Source organism: Phoenix dactylifera, chromosome 16 (genome assembly GCF_051530095.1).
Source record: "Phoenix dactylifera cultivar Ajwa chromosome 16, Ajwa_hap1_PhDact_Kaust_v1.1, whole genome shotgun sequence".
NCBI classification, from domain to species: Eukaryota; Viridiplantae; Streptophyta; class Magnoliopsida; order Arecales; family Arecaceae; genus Phoenix; species Phoenix dactylifera.
Window position 1 is genome coordinate 10,213,921 of NC_143205.1, and position 20,324 is coordinate 10,234,244.

The 20,324-nt window shown below is 36.8% G+C and overlaps 1 protein-coding gene across 2 annotated transcripts; it reads left to right on the plus strand.

Annotated features, from left to right (window-relative positions):
• The first annotated feature begins 8,302 nt into the window (after positions 1–8,302).
• ROS3 (RNA-binding (RRM/RBD/RNP motifs) family protein) lies at positions 8,303–14,655 on the plus strand. 2 transcript variants are annotated; one of them, XM_008810837.6, is made up of 5 exons: positions 8,303–8,529; positions 9,315–9,565; positions 11,653–11,865; positions 12,956–13,375; positions 13,642–14,655. In XM_008810837.6, the coding sequence occupies exons 2-5, from the start codon at positions 9,347–9,349 to the stop codon at positions 14,398–14,400; spliced, it is 1,611 nt and encodes a 536-aa protein (XP_008809059.3). In that variant the 5' UTR covers positions 8,303–8,529; positions 9,315–9,346; the 3' UTR covers positions 14,401–14,655. The 2 variants fall into 2 exon arrangements, with proteins under 2 accessions (XP_008809059.3, XP_008809060.3); XM_008810838.6 differs by having other exon boundaries at positions 8,323–8,529; positions 9,258–9,565.
• The last annotated feature ends 5,669 nt before the right edge of the window (positions 14,656–20,324 follow it).

Genomic DNA, 20,324 nt, shown 5'->3' on the forward strand with positions numbered 1-20,324 from the left:
CCTCCCCCTTCTCTCCCCCCTTCTCAGTTCTCTGCCGCCGGTGCTTTTTTTTTATTATTGCTGAACCAGTGAACCTTCTCCCAATCTCCCGTTCTCTAGTTCTTGGCAGACTCGGCAGCTCGGTTCTCAGTGCTCTGAAGTCCTCTCTAGGTTCCACCGCAGCACCGCTCCATCTCTCCTCACCGTCCTTGGCTCCTTCGACTCCGAGTCTCCGATCTCTGGGCACCAACCTCCTCGACTAGTCGGCTCCGCTCTAAAGTCTACCGTCCTCGGTCCTCCTCCTCCGGCTCCAAGAAGCCAGAACCCGGCGAGTGGCGAGCCGCCGGCCAGATCTCCTCTCCAGCTCTTGGACCGCCGGCCGGATCTCCTCTCCTGGCCGACGTCGCCGTCCTCGGCTCCTCCCGTCCTCCAACCTCCGAGCTCTGGCTGACGGAAGACCCGGCGAGTGGCGAGTCGCCGGCCGGATCTCCTTTGAGGAGTCCTCTCTAGCTCTCCTCGCCGTCCTCGCCATCCTCGGCTCCTCCGCCGCTCGGCCTCCTCGGCATCTCGGCTCACTCCAAAGTCCACCGTCCTCCGTTGGACAGTGAGCATCCCACTGAATCACTGATCGTCTGATCCCAGCCTCCCAGGCAGTGGTGACCGGTGAGACATGAGAATTGATTTTTATTTAGTCAAGTTAGATGATTGTCCTCTGTTAGCTTCTAAGCTAGTTTACTAATTAATCTTTTGGTTCAATTAATTTTTATTTAGTCAAGTTAGAGACACTAGAATTGATTTTTTTTTGGGTCCAATTGTAGGTTGGTTGTGATTTCGGCGGTTCGGCCTCTTCTCGCCGTCAAGTTCGGCACTATTTAGCCTCTTCTCGACACAATTAAGTTCGGCACTAATTGTTGGGACCCGAATTTGTTTTTCTTGACACAATCAAGTTTTATCATTTTTAACTTTTTTATATTTTGATTTATTTGTGGTGTTTTTTTAATTGCTTAGTTTGATAATATTATTTATAGATTAAAATGTCTAATAGAAAATATGACTGTGGGTATGAAAAACTCAAAAAAAAAAAAGAAAAATGGATAAACTCATTCAATCTCAAAAAGGAGCTTTAGATAGATGATTTGTTACAAACAAACAAAATACCACATCAAATTCAACTCAGAAATTAGCAACAGAACATGCACCCGAAATAGAGTTAAAAAAAAAGATTGCTAGTGAAACAGTATCTAGGAAAGAGCACAATGAAGAATTAGATGGAGATAAAATAAACAAGAAAAAAGATTGTGAAACTAGTTCTATTTCTACAAATTTTTATGATCCTGGTTACTTCCTAAGGATGAAAACAATAGATACTTCTCTATGATATATTACATTCATAAGTTACCTAATGGTGAAAAATATGATAGAAGATGGTTAGTGTATTCGAAAGATTTGGATAGAGTATATTATTTTTGTTGTAAATTATTTGATTCAAAGCCTAGCACGAGTCAATTAGTCAATGAAGAAAGTAGGAATTGAAAAAATCTAGGTATCAAGCTTAAAAGTCATGAAATAACTAATGTACATATCATTAGCATGAATAGGTGGATTGATTTAAAAGTGAGATTGTTAAAAAATAAAATAATTGATAAAAGTCTCCAAGAACAAATAAACCAAAAGAAGGATCATTGGAAAAAAGTTCTATTGAGAATTATTGCTGTCGTAAAACATCTTGCAAAAAATAATTTAGCATTTCGAGGAAAGAATGAAAAGATCTATCAAAGCAATAATGAAAATTTTCTAAGATTTATTGAAACGATTGCAGAATTTGATCCAGTAATGCAAGAACATGTTCGACGCATTCAACATGGTAAAATTCACAATCATTATTTAGGTCATAATATTCAAAATAAATTGATTCAAATATTAACATCTGAAATTAAATCTATAATATTAAAAAGATTAAAGAAGCAAAATACTTTTCTATAATACTTGATTGCACTCCTGATGCAAGCCATCAAAAACAAATGACCCTAGTTTTAAGATGTGTAGATACTTCAACAAGTCCTGTAAAAGTAGAAGAATATTTTTTAGAATTTTTAGAAGTAGATGATATCTCTAAAAATGACCTTTTTAATAAACTTATAAATATAATAGAAAAACATAAACTTGAGGTTAATGATATAAGAGGACAAGAGTATGACAATGGATCTAATATGAAAGGAAAACATCAAGGTGTACAAAGGAGATTATTAGATATAAATCCTAGAGCATTTTACATACCATGTGGATGTCATAACTTGAATTTAGTATTATGTAATATTGCTAACTCATGTCCTAAGACTATATCTTTTTTTGGAGTGATACAACGAATTTATACTTTATTTTCTTCTTCTACAAAACAATAAAAAATTTTACAAAATAATATATCCACATTGACTCTTAAACCCTTGTCACAAACATGTTGGAAAAGTCGTATTGAAAGTGTCAAAGTAATTAAAAACCAAGCTCCTAAAATAAGATATGCCTTAGTTCAATTAGCGAAAACTAGTGAAGATTCTAAAACAAAGAGTAAAGCCACATGTTTAGTTACATATGAGATTGAAAATTTTGAATTCTTATTGGGCATGAATATTTGGCACGATATTTTGTTTGCTGTTAACTCAGTTAGTAAGATTTTATAATATGAAGACATGCATATTGATGTTGCTATAGATCAATTAAAAGGTCTTCTTTCTTATTTAAAAAGTTATAGGGAAAATGAATTCATGAATGCTTTGAATTCATCTAAAGAAATTGCAAATGAAATGAAAATAGAACCTATATTTCGTGAAAAATGTGTGATTTGTAGAAAAAAATATTTTGATGAAAATAATGATGATGAGACAACAAGATCAGCTGAAGAATCTTTTAGAATTGATTACTTTTTATATATAGTAGATCAAGCTATTTCTTCAATTCAAAATAGGTTTAAACAATTTACCATATATGAAAATATTTTTGGTTTTTTGTTTAATTTTAGAAAGTTAAAATCTTTGAATGAAGATGATTTAAAAAAGTGTTGTCTTAATCTTGAAAACTTTTTAAAGCATGGTGAATATTCTGATATTGATGGTATTGATCTGTTTTCAGAGTTAAAAATTTTTTAAAAAATTTTTACAAATAGAAACCAATACCCCTATTGATATTTTAAGTTTTATAAAAAAAACAGATTCTTTTCGAAATGCATGCATTGCATATAGAATATTATTAACAATACCTGTAACAATTGCTTCCGCTGAAAGAAGTTTTTCAAAATTAAAGTTGATAAAATCTTATTTGCAATTAACTATGTCATAAGAAAGATTAAATGGATTAACTATATTATCGATTGAAAATAGTATTTTAATGGATCTTGAGTATAAAAGTTTGATTAGTAATTTTGCTTCTCAAAAAGCTAGACGAATTATTTTTAAATAAAATTTTAAAATATTTTTATACTTATTAAATTTTTTTATTATTTAAATAATAATAAAAAAGGTCTCTTCTAATGAGTTCGCCTTAGGCCCCCAAATATATTAGGCCGTCTGATGAGAGCACAAAAGTGCGATCTACACATCACTTAAATTAGTATTATTGCTAACAAATAATGATAGAAGTGCTGTATTAATATTATATTTTTGTGGGGTGCAGGTGATCGGAAATCAAAGTTAAAATGCACATTGGGTTCAAAAAGATGCATCATAGTAGGTGACTAGTCAACCACATGAGGTCAGTCCCAGTTGCAGCCACATCCAGCAGCAGCATGTCCTCCCCATTTCGACTAAGTCCATTTGAAGGAATCCTGCACACATCCGTGCTTCAGCCGAGCCCATATCACAACGTCCATGAGCCTTCTTCCTGTCCAGGTTCATCACCCACGCATCCAAGCAGCCGAGTCCCAGCGTCCGTGCCCCATTCTCACGTGTTCCCGCGATGCAAGCAATTGCAATCCTCCCGTCTTCTCCGCGTGCACCATCCCAGCAAAGTCCAGCCGTCCACGGTTCATCTCCCATGCATCCAAGGCCCTTCTACCAGCTTCCCACGCGTCCGACTGATCCTCCCACGCATCTCACGCGCTCTAGCTTTCGGATTCCACGATCAGATCTCACAATCCCTGAGTTCCGACTTCATCCCACTTCTTCCGCCTCATCCGCGAAGCTCCCGGATCTTTCTCCCCACCAGCGCATCTTCCGGATCTCATGCGTTGGAGCATCCCGCAATGCAAGCGATCGCAATCCAGCTTCTCCCGAGTTCCAGCCGCATCCAACGCCTCCCAGCCATTCGCGAGCGTCTTCCCAACGTCCGCATCCCATCCGTCCACGTCCGAGCGCGTCCGCAATCTCCCGAGATTCATCCTATCCATTCGTTACCACCGCGTGCGAGGAAAAGGGGGACTTGATACCTATCTCGGCTGGCAAACAGAGGGAGCTATATATCCCTCATTCGGCAGGAAAACAGGGGGAGCTCTCATTTGAAAACAAAGAAAAAAAACAGAGAAAGAGAGAAACAGGGGAGCCCCTGTTTCCGAAAATAATAAAAAAAAAAGAAATAAGAGGAAGAGGGGAGTTCTTTTATGTTTATGGCTGGCTAATCCTTTAGGTGAAGGGTGATGGAGGAACTTTTGATGTCTTATTTTCTTTCAAGTAAATTCTGAACATTGCTCTCTTTGCTTTACATCTATTAATATGTTTTTGATTCTTGCATGCTTATTTATGCGATAGATCTCTTATGGTTTATATTTTTTTGATTCATGAATTGTTTCGATGTTTGATTTGTCGTAGACGTAATCGGCACGATAAATACTTAGATCTTGAATTCATGTTTTCAAATTATATACTCTATGATTTGAACTATTCTATCTGATTGATCCTTAATCAAGAATCCCAGAATTTAATTGTTGAAAATAATATCATCGAAGGGGATTCCAGATCCCTACACCATCTTAATCTATCCAAATTTCAATTCTCTGTTTACTGATTTATTTTCTATTTGCAAAACATCATCTTTATCCACAAATTTATTGAATTAATTAATCTAAAATTATATTAAATAATCTAATATATATTTCGTTCCCTGAGGATTCGACCTCGGACTCCCGAGAATTTACTACTTGTGCGATTCTCCTGCACTTGGGAGAACAATTTTATTTTTGCATCACCGCCCCTGTGTATCACATTTCCAAGGCTTACAACAGACAAGAAACTTTTAGAGGTATTTTATTTGTTTCCATATATAGTTCTGCTATCTCAATATACTTTTGAAGATTTCTCAAGTCATGCTCCAATACCAATTTGAAGAAAGAACATTGAGTCTGAGGTAAGCAGGTAGCAACTCCAAAAAAATCTATTTATTGAATAGGAGCAAATGATAAACAAGAAGAACTCCAAATAAAAAGGGCAAACTCTAATTCAAATTATCAAATCCATCACTAGATATTCATACACGACCACTGTAGCAGCTCAGCCCAATTTATCTGGGCTAATGGGCCGGCCCAAGAAGAATAGGCCTATAAGCCAGAGCTTAGGGGAAGGAGAAGAAGACTCCAAGTCTTCCTCCTCTTTTGATTTCGGCCGAATCGAAGGCCATCCAAGTTTATCTAGAACTCAAATGCTTCATCTATTTAATTTTCCTCTTCCTCTGCTGAATTCAATCACCAATCTCTCGAGGTATAGCTACGAATTCCAGGCTTCTTCTCCGAATCTCCTCATTGATTCCTCACCGGAAATTCCTTCGGACTGAGGTAATAGGTCAAGCTTCTTCTTTCTCTTCGTTTTCTGGCTTCATGCCCGTCACCACTGCTTGATTTGGGGCTGATGAGTCACTAGAATGTATGAAATAGGGCAGTCCCTGTTTCACCTTTCTCTTCCTTTGAGCTTAGCCGTCGCCAGCTGCCAGTTTGGCCGAGGCTGTGGCCGCCGAAGAGTGGGGGCTGGGCCGCACATGGCCGCCCCCTTGGACCTACAGAGGCAAAGGGGCGGGGGCAGGGGGAGGAAAGGAGAAGGGTTTCTCTCTCTTCTCCCCTCCTCTCTCTTTCTCTTATTTCTCTCTCTACTTTCTCTTTCTAGAAAATCTAAGGAATCTAAAATCGGATCCAATCGACCTGACCAACGAACTCGAGTTGATCCTTAAAAAGAGGCCCTAAACTGTCGTAGTGCCCAGGTCACCTACTAGACCGATATTCGACCTCGTCAAGCGTCCATGCAACCCACCGATGATGAACTACATTAAACGACCTTGGCTCTGATCGAGTCCATGCCCTATGATTTATTGATTGAATCGCTCAGGCCTGACCCACCCGGATTTATCGAATGTTGTCGTTTGGCCAATTATCCCCCTTTCTTATTATTTTAATTCGATTAAAAATTATCAAACGGAAATTAATTTTGCTTTTAATATTTTTATAGAGTTAACTGAATTACCTAGTAAAATTTGACGGTCTAAGATGAAAGAGGTAAGTAAATCTTATATTCCTTATTCTTTCAAATTATCATATTTTTGTGTATAAGATTTCTTATAAAAATGTTATGTTTTCTTAAAATTATAGATTGTGAAAATCATGTTTTATTATGAAAAATAGTTTCATTAAAATAGCTTTATTAGAAAATATAAATCTGATCATGCCATTTAGTATTTTTTTATTTGTTTATGTGTATGTTTTAAGAAAAAGATATAAGTTTTCTAAAGATTCTCAGATAGCTATGTATGATCCCTAATATTGAAAAAATCGACATCCTAGAGCTAGCATCCAACGAAACGACCATCTACTAATGGGTTAAAGTTAATAATAAATACGAACTATGATATGTTGTTGATTATAAACATGGGCCTATTATAGGTATAAAGTGACCGTAGCACGAATATGTATGAGCAATATTTGAACTAGATATGGCTAGATGACAGAAGAATGATTTATTTATTTATTTGCAGAATGAACTTGGAACTATGTTTATGAAATATGGATGATTTGTTCATGTATGATTTGTTTTATGAGTTGTTTTAATATATTATACTATGGATTGCTTATTTTGGAATATCTATTATTTTTCTCAAATGATACATTGACATGAAAAAAAATTATGCTTGATCCGGTATGGTAGTGAAAGGTTTATTTACTGAGTTGTGTCACTTATATACTTCTATGTCTTTTTTCTCTTTAGACGAATAGGGTCGATAGGAATGAAAGATGGTCCAGGCTTGGAGTTCGCACTAACAAGCTTGGCGATTTATATAGCAGAGCAAAACTTTAATTCTTCAGTTGATTATAAAATTGTAGTTAGTAATTTTCTGAATATTGAGAATTATAAGTTTGATATTTATATTTGGATTTAGATGCTCTGAACCAATATTGGTTTTATTTAATGGATAATAAAATTAGATTTTTAATTATTATATTTTGTTTGTAATAGATTTAAAAGCTAAATGTAATGTTGACTTTGTGTTATTGTGGGGTAGTATGGCCATATTGAGCTTCGGATATGGGGCATGATAAATAATATTTTAAATAGGGGAGTATGTGAGACCCATGCGGATGAGTTTAGTTCCACATCGGTTATTCACTGGATAGATCTTGGATACTTATACAGGATCACAGAACCCAAATAATACCTTCCGGCTAACCATTTTAAGTAAGATCTTAGGTTGTTACAAATAATATTAGAGCGACTTAGCCCGTAACCTATGTGGACTATGCGACACTGCAATACAAATTTATTGAGGGTGACTACAGGCTGATCGTGATGCTTGTGATTAGATTTGAATGGATTTGAACTCTTAACCTGTCAAGAACTTTAGGGCTTAAATGGGAAGAGTATGTAAGAATCCGTGCAGGTGTACGATTATTTGCCGAGTAGATTTTGGGTACTTTAGAGGATCACCAAACCCAAATAATACCTTTTGGCGTTTTTGGATGAGGTCCTAAGTTGTGACAACCACACACTACTTATATAAATCCTGGGTGGCCTTATATATCCCCATGCATTAGTAGTGCAATTTTCTAAAAGACTAATGAAATAAATACTTCCATCAACTCCAAAAAAACATCATGCATGAAATATATTCAACAAAGCCTATAAACTTTATAAGCAATCCATATTTATGAACATACAATTAAAAAAATAGGTTTAGGAGCGAGAGGGGGAGAGAGAGAGAGGAAAAAGGTGGGCAGGCCTTGGGTGGAGGGTTAAGGTTCCCGGTGGCAGGCCGGATCGGATTCGGCTTTGAGTCAGACTTTGGAATATATTTTTATTTGGGCTCTACGACCTGAGCCCAAACCTTCTCGACCAGACCCAGGACCTGACCGCAACTGTCCAGGCCCGACTCTATAGTCTCGGGCCGGCGGGGGCGATTGCTCGACTTCATCCGGGGAGCCGAAAAAAAGCACCTTGCTCCTTCTCCACCGCCCCAATCGCCGCCCTTCCTTGCTTTGGCGCTCCTTCTTACTCCGCTATCCCTCACCTTCCCTCCTCTCCGGCGGGTTCCGACCCATCCGACTTCAAGGCCTGAGAGGCTTCTGCGTTCTTTTCCTCAGATTTTGAGGTACTGCGTCCTTTTGGTATATTAACGAAGATCTAGGATAGATTTGTAGGTTTTTTTTTCTTGATACGTTTTTGAGCTTAGATTTTGATGCATCTAATGAGGAATCCGATGAGAACTTTGGCGTGTGATATGGATTTATTTTGCTTGAGATTTGATTGCATTAATTTCGATAGAGTGTCGTCTAACTCCTTCTGCATGTGAATTGGTATTTGTTGATGCCATGATTGTTTTTTTTTTTTTCCCCCATTTTCAGAGCATTGTTATCATGTATATCTCCCCATCTAGATTCTTAAAAAAAAATAATATTCAAGGGCAGATAATCGGATGAACTAAAAAGAACCTTTTAAATTTCAGTTACTAGCTAAATACAAAGAAAAAAAAAACTTTGGCACAAATGTATCTTTTCCAAGTTTTGGATGTTTGGGAGATCATAAAAATGCTAACGTTTTCATATACTGAGGTCCATCTTAAGTCAGAGATAATGAAGCCATGCATCAGCATCAGAGAGATGCAGACAATACTAAATCCAGCTAACTCTCACCTTGGTAGTTAGACATCTTACTTCCTATCCATTTGACATACCTTATATAACATTAATGCTGACATTTTTCTTCTCTTGTATCTTTTTTTTTCTTGCTTAATGATTTTTGTTTAATTAAGAAAATGAAAATCTTAAAGCAATACACTATCTTTTGAGCATAAATTATCTCCAATGTAATTCTGTCCAGATTTTGTAAAAGGAGTGGATGCACAAGGGTATTTCTGCATATTCATTTTTATTATAGGAAAGAGGGACTGGAAGAAATAATAGGTTGAGATGGAGGGGGTACCAGAAAGAGAGGCTGCTGCTGCTAGTTCACAGGTCACCAGGGTCTTCATTGGTGGTTTAAGTGCTAGCGTAACATCTGCTGACATCGAGAAGACATTTGCCGCACTAGGCAGAGTGAACAGCGTGGAGTTTGTCCGTGACCGGAGCCTCGCCTTCATGGATTTTGAGCCCAACTCTGATAAAGCTCTGGCAAAGCTTTTTGCAACTGTTAGTTTCCTGATTCTCAATCCTTTCTTTTCTATATTACGGTTTCAGGCAGTTTCAGTTTTCTTATTCAAACCTGATATTTGGTGCTTGGTCTGAAGTAGTTAGAGCTCTCATGCTTGAGAACTTGGTGTGTTTCAAGTTGGACGAGCAATGGGACTTTATTTATCTATTTATTTATGGACAATGGAAACGAAGCCTCTCACTTTCTTCGATTTCTAGGACCCGACAATGGATGGTTTTTGTGGAATCATAAACTATTCAGTAGTTAAATAACATGGTAGCCTTGGTTTTTAATTGCTCTAGAATTGCAGATCAACTTATAAACATTCCATTTTCTCCTTAGTCTGTATAAAATCTCATTATCGTTCAAAGGAAGTTGAGATTTGCACAGACTCTGATGGAGAATTTCAGGAAGATGCATGGAGGTTTGTCATTACTGCAATCTTTAGAGAGTGATGGTCTGCTGGTTGAAGAATTGATTTCCTGGATCATAATGGATGATCATTTTGTATCCGATGATATGTTCTTCTAAATCATTAAAAATAACATTAATTTGAGGGTGATGTGAATGAAGTTTAGATTCAGGTCAAAAGTTTCTCTATATGTTATATGGTCATATTTTTTTTAGGGGGGCAACCATGAAATCCGAAGATCTTGTATAAGCCGTTTGCTTTACGAAGAAGGGGATGAAAAGCTCAATCATTGTTGGGCAAAGCTTCTATTTCCTTACGTAGCCATATAGGATACTTGAACAAAGAGAGAACAAAATATTATTAGTTCATTTTGCCATGAAAAGTTCGCTCAAAGGCTTACCAACTAAAATATCTTTCTTTTCTTATAGGAGTGAGACTCTTTTACTTTTTACCTGAAGGAATAATTTCACTAATTTTATTAGCCCATATAACAGAAATAAAAAAACATGTTTATTTGGAGTTTTACCACTTGCATCGTACCCCACAAGCAGGGGTGGGTTGGGGGAAGGGGTGAGGTTGGGCGTTTGACTTCATGCTAACCTGTCAAAGCTTTTTGCAACTGTTAGTTTCCTGATTCTCAATCCTTTCTTTTCTATATTACGGTTTCAGGCAGTTTCAGTTTTCTTATTCAAACCTGATATTTGGTGCTTGGTCTGAAGTAGTTAGAGCTCTCATGCTTGAGAACTTGGTGTGTTTCAAGTTGGACGAGCAATGGGACTTTATTTATCTATTTATTTATGGACAATGGAAACGAAGCCTCTCACTTTCTTCGATTTCTAGGACCCGACAATGGATGGTTTTTGTGGAATCATAAACTATTCAGTAGTTAAATAACATGGTAGCCTTGGTTTTTAATTGCTCTAGAATTGCAGATCAACTTATAAACATTCCATTTTCTCCTTAGTCTGTATAAAATCTCATTATCGTTCAAAGGAAGTTGAGATTTGCACAGACTCTGATGGAGAATTTCAGGAAGATGCATGGAGGTTTGTCATTACTGCAATCTTTAGAGAGTGATGGTCTGCTGGTTGAAGAATTGATTTCCTGGATCATAATGGATGATCATTTTGTATCCGATGATATGTTCTTCTAAATCATTAAAAATAACATTAATTTGAGGGTGATGTGAATGAAGTTTAGATTCAGGTCAAAAGTTTCTCTATATGTTATATGGTCATATTTTTTTTAGGGGGGCAACCATGAAATCCGAAGATCTTGTATAAGCCGTTTGCTTTACGAAGAAGGGGATGAAAAGCTCAATCATTGTTGGGCAAAGCTTCTATTTCCTTACGTAGCCATATAGGATACTTGAACAAAGAGAGAACAAAATATTATTAGTTCATTTTGCCATGAAAAGTTCGCTCAAAGGCTTACCAACTAAAATATCTTTCTTTTCTTATAGGAGTGAGACTCTTTTACTTTTTACCTGAAGGAATAATTTCACTAATTTTATTAGCCCATATAACAGAAATAAAAAAACATGTTTATTTGGAGTTTTACCACTTGCATCGTACCCCACAAGCAGGGGTGGGTTGGGGGAAGGGGTGAGGTTGGGCGTTTGACTTCATGCTAACCTGTCAAACTCCCTGATATTTTTTAACTGTTTTGGTGTAGTATAATGGATGTACTTGGAAAGGAGGGAAGCTTAGACTTGAAAAGGCTAAAGAGCATTATCTTGCTCGCTTGAAGCAAGAGTGGGCAGAAGATGCAAAACTAGCAACAGCAGTTAATCATGATATAAAGAAAGATGCAGACTACCTGAAAATGTCAGAACATTTGACCCAGGAGAAGATGCAGCTTCGAATTTTCTTTCCAAGACTGAGAAAGGTATGCTCTTATTGCTCATGTGTAGTATATTTAAGATGTTTTGCTGGTGAGAATGATTTGCAGGCAATGTTGTAACTTGAAATGTGTAGTTCTTGTTAGATCATCTGAGTTTCAACTCAGGAAAATAGAAATAGTGCAATAAATATGTATCAAATAGAAATGTGTAGTGCTGCTTTTTTTCATTAAAAAACTGCTTGTCATATTAATGATGGAGCACATTATTTTGCACAAATATTCTATTACTTTAAAGAGATCATTTATTTTGTTTTTGGGACAATTTGTTGGAAAATGGCAATGGAAGATCTTCTCATATGTGTGATTTATGATACTGGATATACACATGGAAACTTATATTTTTTATTTTATCTATGTACATCGCTATAAATCCTCAAACCCTGCCATTGAATTCAGAGTCTTGAGTGATGATTTTCATTGAAGAAATTTACGTAGGAATTTCTGATATGTATGTATGTATTTTTGTATGTACATAGTATATTTATTTTGGTGCACATGTATATGCAAAAGGTATGATCTACTCCCATAGCTACACAATATGGCCAAAGTAGTCTTTCAAGGTTTGCAATTTGGGTACTGGGTACCATACCGGTATGTTACCAGTTCAATAGAGTACGGTTGGTATGGTATGACACTTGTATCGAGATAGCTCCTAGCCTCTGTTTTTTTCTCACTTTTGTAAAATGATACCACTTGAAACCGGATGGTATGGGTTGGTACCGAGCGAAACCTGGCAATTTTTCTTGGTTTGGACCAGTTCCCATACTGAACCAACAAACCAAACTGGTTTCGCATTGCGTCGGTGTGGTACGCCCTGAGCTAACCCGGTTCAAGTCAGTTTTGCAATCTGTCTTTTTTTTTTTAATGATAATTTGACCCGTGATTTTGTAATCGAGTTACTTTTCTATTACATTTGCTTTATGTTAATAAAGTATATCTAATAGTCTTGGTTGGGGTCTTCTCCCTTGGGCTGCTTGTTATTTGGTTTTGTAATTTCTGAAATTTAATTGTTAGTGGGCTATAAATTGTTTGAAATATAGAGTTGTTCTTGACAATAACTAAATTTGTTATGTAGGTGAAGACATTGCCATATAAAGGAACAGGCAAGCACAAGTACAGTTTCCAACGAATGGAAGCTCCTCCTCTCCCAATTCATTTCTGTGACTGTGAGGAACATTATGAATTGTCTAAAACAGTGAGCAAAGATTATCTTTCTTCTTTGAACAAAGCGGCAAATGAGAAAGAGAGAAGTATTATGACTTCTGTGATGAATAAGCTCTTTGAAAAGGAAGAAAATGAAATGGCTGCCTCTGGAATGCTCAAATTAGCTAAAAATGAAAACACTTTGGACCCCTCTAATAATGATGTTCAGGTGAAAGAAACAGAGGAAATTCAGGAGGCAGATGCAGACAATCTAGTGACCAACATTGGGACGGGACAAAGCGATGACATGCTAGCACAGTTAAGAGGAAGGGAAACACTGTCCGTGGATCAGGTACGCGAGATCTATGGATGGTTGATTCTAAACCCTTTCTTTTCTGATTGTACACTTTAAATCAAATAATAAACTACATGAAATTAGAACTTCTGGGCCTGTTAATAATATTGAGGCTTCCACCCTTCTCTCCCCCTTTTGGAGCAAAGACCTGGGGTCTTTGTTAGGAGAAACTGTTTGCTCTATTTGATAGAAATTTTCTTGCCTAGGAAAAATGATACATCTCTGACAAATACTAAACTTCCTGTTTATGCTGTGATCTCCAGGAATCGAGATTTTCCAAGCTCAAACCTTTTAAAAATAAATTGATGCGAAATAAGACACATTCTGAGAAACAGCAGAAAACTGCACTGTCTGTTACTTCAGAAGTTGTGTTGAACCAGGAATCTGGTCCAACTGTGGCTGGCAAAACCATTGAAGATGAATTCACTTCTATACTGCCTAGAAGTAAAATCCCGGAGGGCTGTCAAGAATTGGAGACTGTTACAGAAGCTCCAGTTCTCAACAGCCAAACTGAACTGGAAAGGAGTACTGCTGAATCAACAAGAAGTAACTCATGGATACAGAAATCCTCATGGAAAGATCTTGTTGGAGGGTTGGGCAACACCTCATTCAGCATATCAAATGTATTGCCGGGCATCAGTTCACTGGAAACAAAGCTGTCAAATGCTAGCGACCCAGGCACAATCACTTCTGCTGCATCAAAGAAGAGGAAAGTTCAGTCTAAAGCAGAGGGTTCCAAGCCCTTCGAAGTTGAGCGAAACATCCAGCAAAAGCGGGATGTCGCACCTAATCTTGTTGAGATGCTGCAGAAGGGAGATCGGAACAAAGCAGCTGTGGAAGACGGAAGTAGAGAACCTCAGGAAAATGGCCAACAGCAACACAAGAGGACTATTCCAAAAGTAAATATTGGTGAAGTTTGCACTTTCATGAGGAGTGCCGAGTCTGAGAAGCAGTGGACAAAGGCCAAATCAGCTCTGAGCAGGTACCTCAAGAAGAAAAACAATGAGAACAAGGACTCTTAAGTTGTTGAAAGGCATGTCAACTCATGGGCAATGACCGAGACAACATGACCGGTAATTACAGGCTCAACAGCAGAATCTAATTTAGGAATAGGTGGAGTAATTTGTTCTTGATCTTTACTCATTTAGAAAGACATTTTTTCCTCATTCCAAACTCTGTATACTTGTATTGACGGTAAACTACTTACATCCGAGGATTGTTTATTTGGATGCATCTTTTTCCTCAATGTTAACTATAATCAAATGACTGTTGAAACAGACTCAGACTGGATCAGCAAAACAGAAATTTGGCTTGGCGCGGTCAGAAAAACAAAGGCCCCTCCTTTTTTTTTTGGCTATTGTGGTATCGTTTGAGGGATATATTTTTCCTTTATGGTTTTCTTCTGTTCTCATTACATCATGCATATCAGAGCAGAAAATTGACTGCTTGTGTGGTTGATAGATCTCATCCCTAGCTCCCAATAATCTCTCTTGGAGAATGCAATCCACAGGAATATGTGCAGGTTAAATTCCATCATTGGATCATCTGGATGCTGCATGAATCTTATTCATGTTGCATAGACAGGAGATTGGCGGGTCCTGACGGACTGCAATTTGTAGCAGAAATATTATGAGCATGCCGATATAGGGTTAAAGCAACTTCTCGTATCAAGATTCATGTGTCTCAGTATCGGATCCCATAGTTAACATTTTGGTACATCATCGGTACATCCAGTATGAGTGGGTTCAGCATACCATTTTAGTTCTATACCTATACATTGCGTCTGTTATGCATCAATACTGCTAGTGTACCATATCTCTTACACTGACACATTCTCTTTGACCACAGTAATGGGATTACTTCAGGAAGGGAGATGGAACATGCAAGCCGTTGGAAGAGGATTCAAACACCCATAGTAACACATGGGTTTCACTTTTGTAGATGTCTTACTCCAACATCTTCAAGCCTCTGAACAATTGGACTCTCATGGAAGGAAAGGTCCACCAAAGCATGTAAACTTCCTTTACGTCGAACTGTAGGGAGCTATTTGATTCAGGACCTAGACGAGGAATTAACCTGTTAAGAAAGCCACAGCAGATTTACCTGATGTGCATTTGAGCTGATGCTCATCTCACTTATCGAGTCAATTTCAATCTAGAATTGTGGTGCTAACCTTGATTAAAGATGGAAACCAAAAAAATAATTTAAGAAATAAATAATCCTGCATGGTTCCCAAGACAGACTTAGGCCAATATGCATGTAATGTGCCAACCACCAGGTCAAGGTTGTTTGTATCTGCCCAAAGAATGAGGTAATGCATATTTATATGTACAAACCTACTCCCATTGTACTCCCCTGATATTTAGCCATTTTTGATAAGTGAAAACTGTGTGCATAATTTAGATAATACATTGAGGTAATTGATTAATCAGCAACTTGATGCATGAGACTTGGCATGCATCAGACAATTCCAGATTATCAACTCGTAACAGCATGTAACCAACTGTATGATAATCATAAGATGCGCAGGAACCAAATCTTGGTCGAACATTACTCTATGCATCATGCATCCCATTTGGTAATTGGTGCAGGACTATGTCTTGTATTTAAAGACTGCATTCAACTGGTTTGCAAATTTGCCCCGAAACATAGTGCAAGGCTTAATTAAGTTGGTTGTGAACTGTGAACAAGAGACCTTAATGTTACTGCCATTGTCATATGATTTGCTTCATTTATTTTCCAGATATTCTAGTTCTTCATGGTATTTTCTACTGGAATGTTGATCTCATGATCCGAATATGGCCTTCATGTCTTCATTGCCTTTGGAATTCAAGCTAAGGCTCCATTGTGTTCATATGTTTGCCTGTTATTGAGAGCCTAGGTCCTGTGATGAATATTTGTCCCAGTTCTGTGAATGCACAAGCTTGCTGAAATTATGTCTATCAATGATTCTGGTCAGGGAGCCCTTATGCATAATAGTGGACCAATAGAAGAGCAAAAGTAGTGTATGGTCGTTGTAGAGAGTATATCAGCTCATGTGTGGCCTCATCCTTAAAATTAGCACCATACTGTTTGAATACCAGAGTGAGTACCATACCATGAGGCAACGAGACTTTTGGCCAACTCACAACCTCGTGCATCTGCTAGATCAACAAAGTGGACAAATTCAGAGGAATACCTCTGACAATATAGAACATATGTGATTTGTTTCCTAGTAACAGAGTCCTTGTGTCATAGAGAATTAGATGATTTGCCTAGTCAGCCATCCAACAGAAGAAGACAGCCAAAATAATGACATAGTCGCGCAAATACGCCATTCATTTCCAAGACTTCAAAATAATCCAAACACACTAGAACTTCATAGAGAGGAGAGATCTCTATATTTTCAATCATTGCCTCTAAGATTCATAAAAAGATGAAAATAGAATTGTCATCAAATATATAAAATCAGCAAGTAGTAGGAAAGAGCCTTTTGATGGGGGGAAAATAAGTAAGAGAAAACAAAGGAGCTTATATAATTGTTTTGTCATTTAATCGTCAGGTTGAGCAACTTCAAGGAAAAAATGCATCTCTTTTCAAGCAACTAATCAATGCCAATCAACAATGTACAGAAGCAGTTACAAATAACCGGATTTCGCATGCAGATATGGGAGCTTTGCATGGACAGCCAAAATTAGTTTAGAAAAAAATCTTGGAGTGATAACAAAAACTAATCTCTCTTTGCTAGATAATCTCTCTTTTAAGAAATGAAATGGCAATGAACCGAAGATGTCTCCCATGTGGAACAGGCTAAAATAGATCCAATTTACAAATATGGCAGTAAGAGTACTTTAATTGGAAACTAATAAAAACAAACAGACCAGAAATAACTTTTACAAATATTATAGCTAACAAAGGAGCATAAGGATAGCTTGACATACAGTAGAAATGATGGACAAACATTTCAGGTAACCTGAACACAAAATATAAGGCTATGTAATACATAACACTAATAACGTATAAAAATTTGACTTGCAGTAAAGCAATATTATAAAGTTTAGATTGTTCCAGCAAAAAAATAAATTCAAATAGCTTGCCAATATCATAGGAATGAAAAAAAATGGCACCAATAATTAGATACATGTCTGAAAATGAACCAAAATAAACTTCATTTGCAACATAAACCCTACTTAGGGAAACTAATAAACAATGAATTGCACATACTAAAGCTAAGATTCTATACCTTAATGAAAACTGATAAACACATAACAGGTTGAAACAAAATCATACTACGGTACGCAAACAGTAAAGCTACTCCTCATATACATTTTAGTATTTTAGAAAGAAAAATAAAAGCACTATTATCTTTAGTAGATATTTGCATATAAATAAAACACCAATAGTGACAACAATTATAACCTAAATAATCACCACAACAAAAGAAAAAAAAAACATAAGCTAAAATTTAAAAGACAAAAAATACATACTACAAGATTTTATAAAACCCAACTTTCTCTGCAAGACAATCACAGGAGAGCCAAAGAGGAATATCACTCTTTTATCTCTTGTAATAGGCAGCAATTTGCTTTATAAACTTCCTAGAAACAAAAACTAGGACTAAACTACAAATAAAAATTTAAGTAAAAGTTCTTTGCTTCAATAAAAATTAACAAAATTTTAATTTACTAGGAAACAAAACTTTAAGATAATAGATAATGGACTAAAATAAAATAGCGGTAACCTTTAAAAATGCCACAGCTACTCGTCTTTGTTTCAGCATACCTTAAAATGGTAAAATGTTTCAATAACATTAAAAAATAATCCAAGAAGACATTTACAATACTATTAGAAATACAAATTCATAGACATAATTTTAGCCTACTAGATATTAAAATAAAGAGTAAACAATTAATGCAGTATAAATAGAGACTCCGCACTCCCCCTCCGCCCCCCCCCCCCCCCCCCCCCCCCCAAAAAAAAAAAAAAGCAAAAAAAAGCTGAGATGACTATGTCAATAAAAGAAAAACAAAGCAAAGCATGTAGAACGAAAAAATAAATATTAACCTATCCAATTATACAGCTAAAATTCTTTGCTTCAGCATATTTCAGAGTGCCTACACAAAACTATCACAGTTATTAAACCTAAAAGGTTGATTTTGATGATGCAAAATAGTTGAGTCAAAAGTTGACTAATCTATTTGCTTTGAGTTCAAGTGATTAATTTTAAAAAGCAAAAAAAAAGTCTTCAGCTATTCTCAAATAAAGATCATCCATCTGAGCACCACACCAAGAAGTTAACTCCAAAAGGTCATGAAGACATTCCTTGGAAGCTCATAAACAAGCACTAAAAATTTTATCCTGAGCTACCTCAAGAGTCGATCCCAAGCTTGCAATGAGTCAATCTCGGGGCACACTGTTATTGATTGATGCACCTTCATGAGCAAGCTTCAATAGATCACGAGTCGATCCCAAAATAGTTTCAGAGGACATATAGAAAGTCAAAAAATTTATCTTATTGAAGGTCGACCCATGAAATTCATGAGCCGACTTCAGTAAAACTAGAGTCAATCCCAGAAACAGTCGAGTCGACTTTAGAATAGCCACAGAGAAAAGACAGCCGCAAAAAATATTGCATTAGCGACTTAACTTATGGAATTCATGAGCCGACTCTAGTAAAACTAGAGTCAACCCCAAAACGACCATAGTAGAAAGACAGAAAGCAGCAAAAGACAGTCCGTTGAAGAGTCGACCCCTAATATCAATGAGTCAACTCCTAACAATCTCAAGTCGACCCCTGAACTCAGAGATCAACTCCACAAGTGCCATAGACGAAACATAGAACACAGCAAAAATAAAAACAAGTTCGAGCCAACTTTTGAAGATCACGAGTTGACTCTTGAAAATCTCGAGTCAACTCTAAAAAATGGCGAGTCAACCCCTCTACGTCTGACAACTACAATAACTAGTTTTTCTGTGAGTCTAATGGTTGTTTTAATTTCACAATGTCTGTTAGCTGTCTAATGGCTAGAAAAGTATCCCAACCTTCTCTAAATAGTATAAATGCATGAAAATACTAAAAAAAAATAGAGCTCAAGAACTACAAAGATAAATCTACTAGAGCCCAAAAAAGAGAGCAAAAAGGGAGAGGTTCAATGAGCAAAACATTTAAAGCTTTCATTGTGAGCTGAAAGATCACACATCCAACATTAGAGAGTTGGTGAAGCATCTTCAAAAGCATTCAAGTTAACCAATAGAGTGTAGCTCCACTTATTATTTTATATTTATTGTTTTGGAGCTATATTCATTGTAACAACATTTACTTCTTTTTATTCTTTGCTGCAACAAGTTTCAGGGATTGAAACTTGAGAGAAAGGTCAATCCAAACCTAAAATTGGATTGTATTGAGCTTAGGATCGACTCGGAAGAAAAGTTTTGGTTGATTGCTTAGAAAATCAACTAGGTTGGTTGTGAACCCATAAAATACTCGATAAAATTTTTGATTGATTGATCTGAAAAAATCAATTGGGTTTAGTTGTGAACAAGAAAAGCAACTAGGCTATAATCTGAGTTACAGTTTATAATGAAATTTTCATGAATTCTTGGAGAGTAGATGTAGGTGCAGGGTTGGCACCGAACTATTATAAATTTTTTTATGATTGCCTTGCCTATTTTCTTTTCTTTAATTTCTTGCATATTTGCTTAGCGCTCCTTTGCTAAGTTCAATAATCATATGTTAAGCATTTAATTCCATTACATTATTCCCCTCTTGGGTTGCATAGTTGGACTAATTTTTTTTCTTTACAGTCTTGGCCGAGATCACCTAATCCTACTAGTGCAACATGGAGGGCACCGAGTGTAGGATCCGTAGTGCCGAGTGGACTAGAACCGATGCAAAAACAAAGTGATTGACAATCAAGGAGGATGCCGAAGCTCAAGCTTATCTCACCAAGATGAGGGCTGATGCCAC

What these genes read in the sequence shown, in the direction of transcription:
- ROS3 (XM_008810837.6), top strand. Translation starts at nt 9,347, where the DNA reads ATGGAGGGGGTACCAGAAAGAGAGGCTGCTGCTGCTAGTTCACAGGTC. An exon ending in TGGCAAAGCTTTTTGCAACT is followed by an intron (nt 9,566 to 11,652) that starts GTTAGTTTCCTG and finishes GTTTTGGTGTAG; the next exon opens with TATAATGGATGTACTTGGAA. An exon ending in TCTTTCCAAGACTGAGAAAG is followed by an intron (nt 11,866 to 12,955) that starts GTATGCTCTTAT and finishes TTTGTTATGTAG; the next exon opens with GTGAAGACATTGCCATATAA.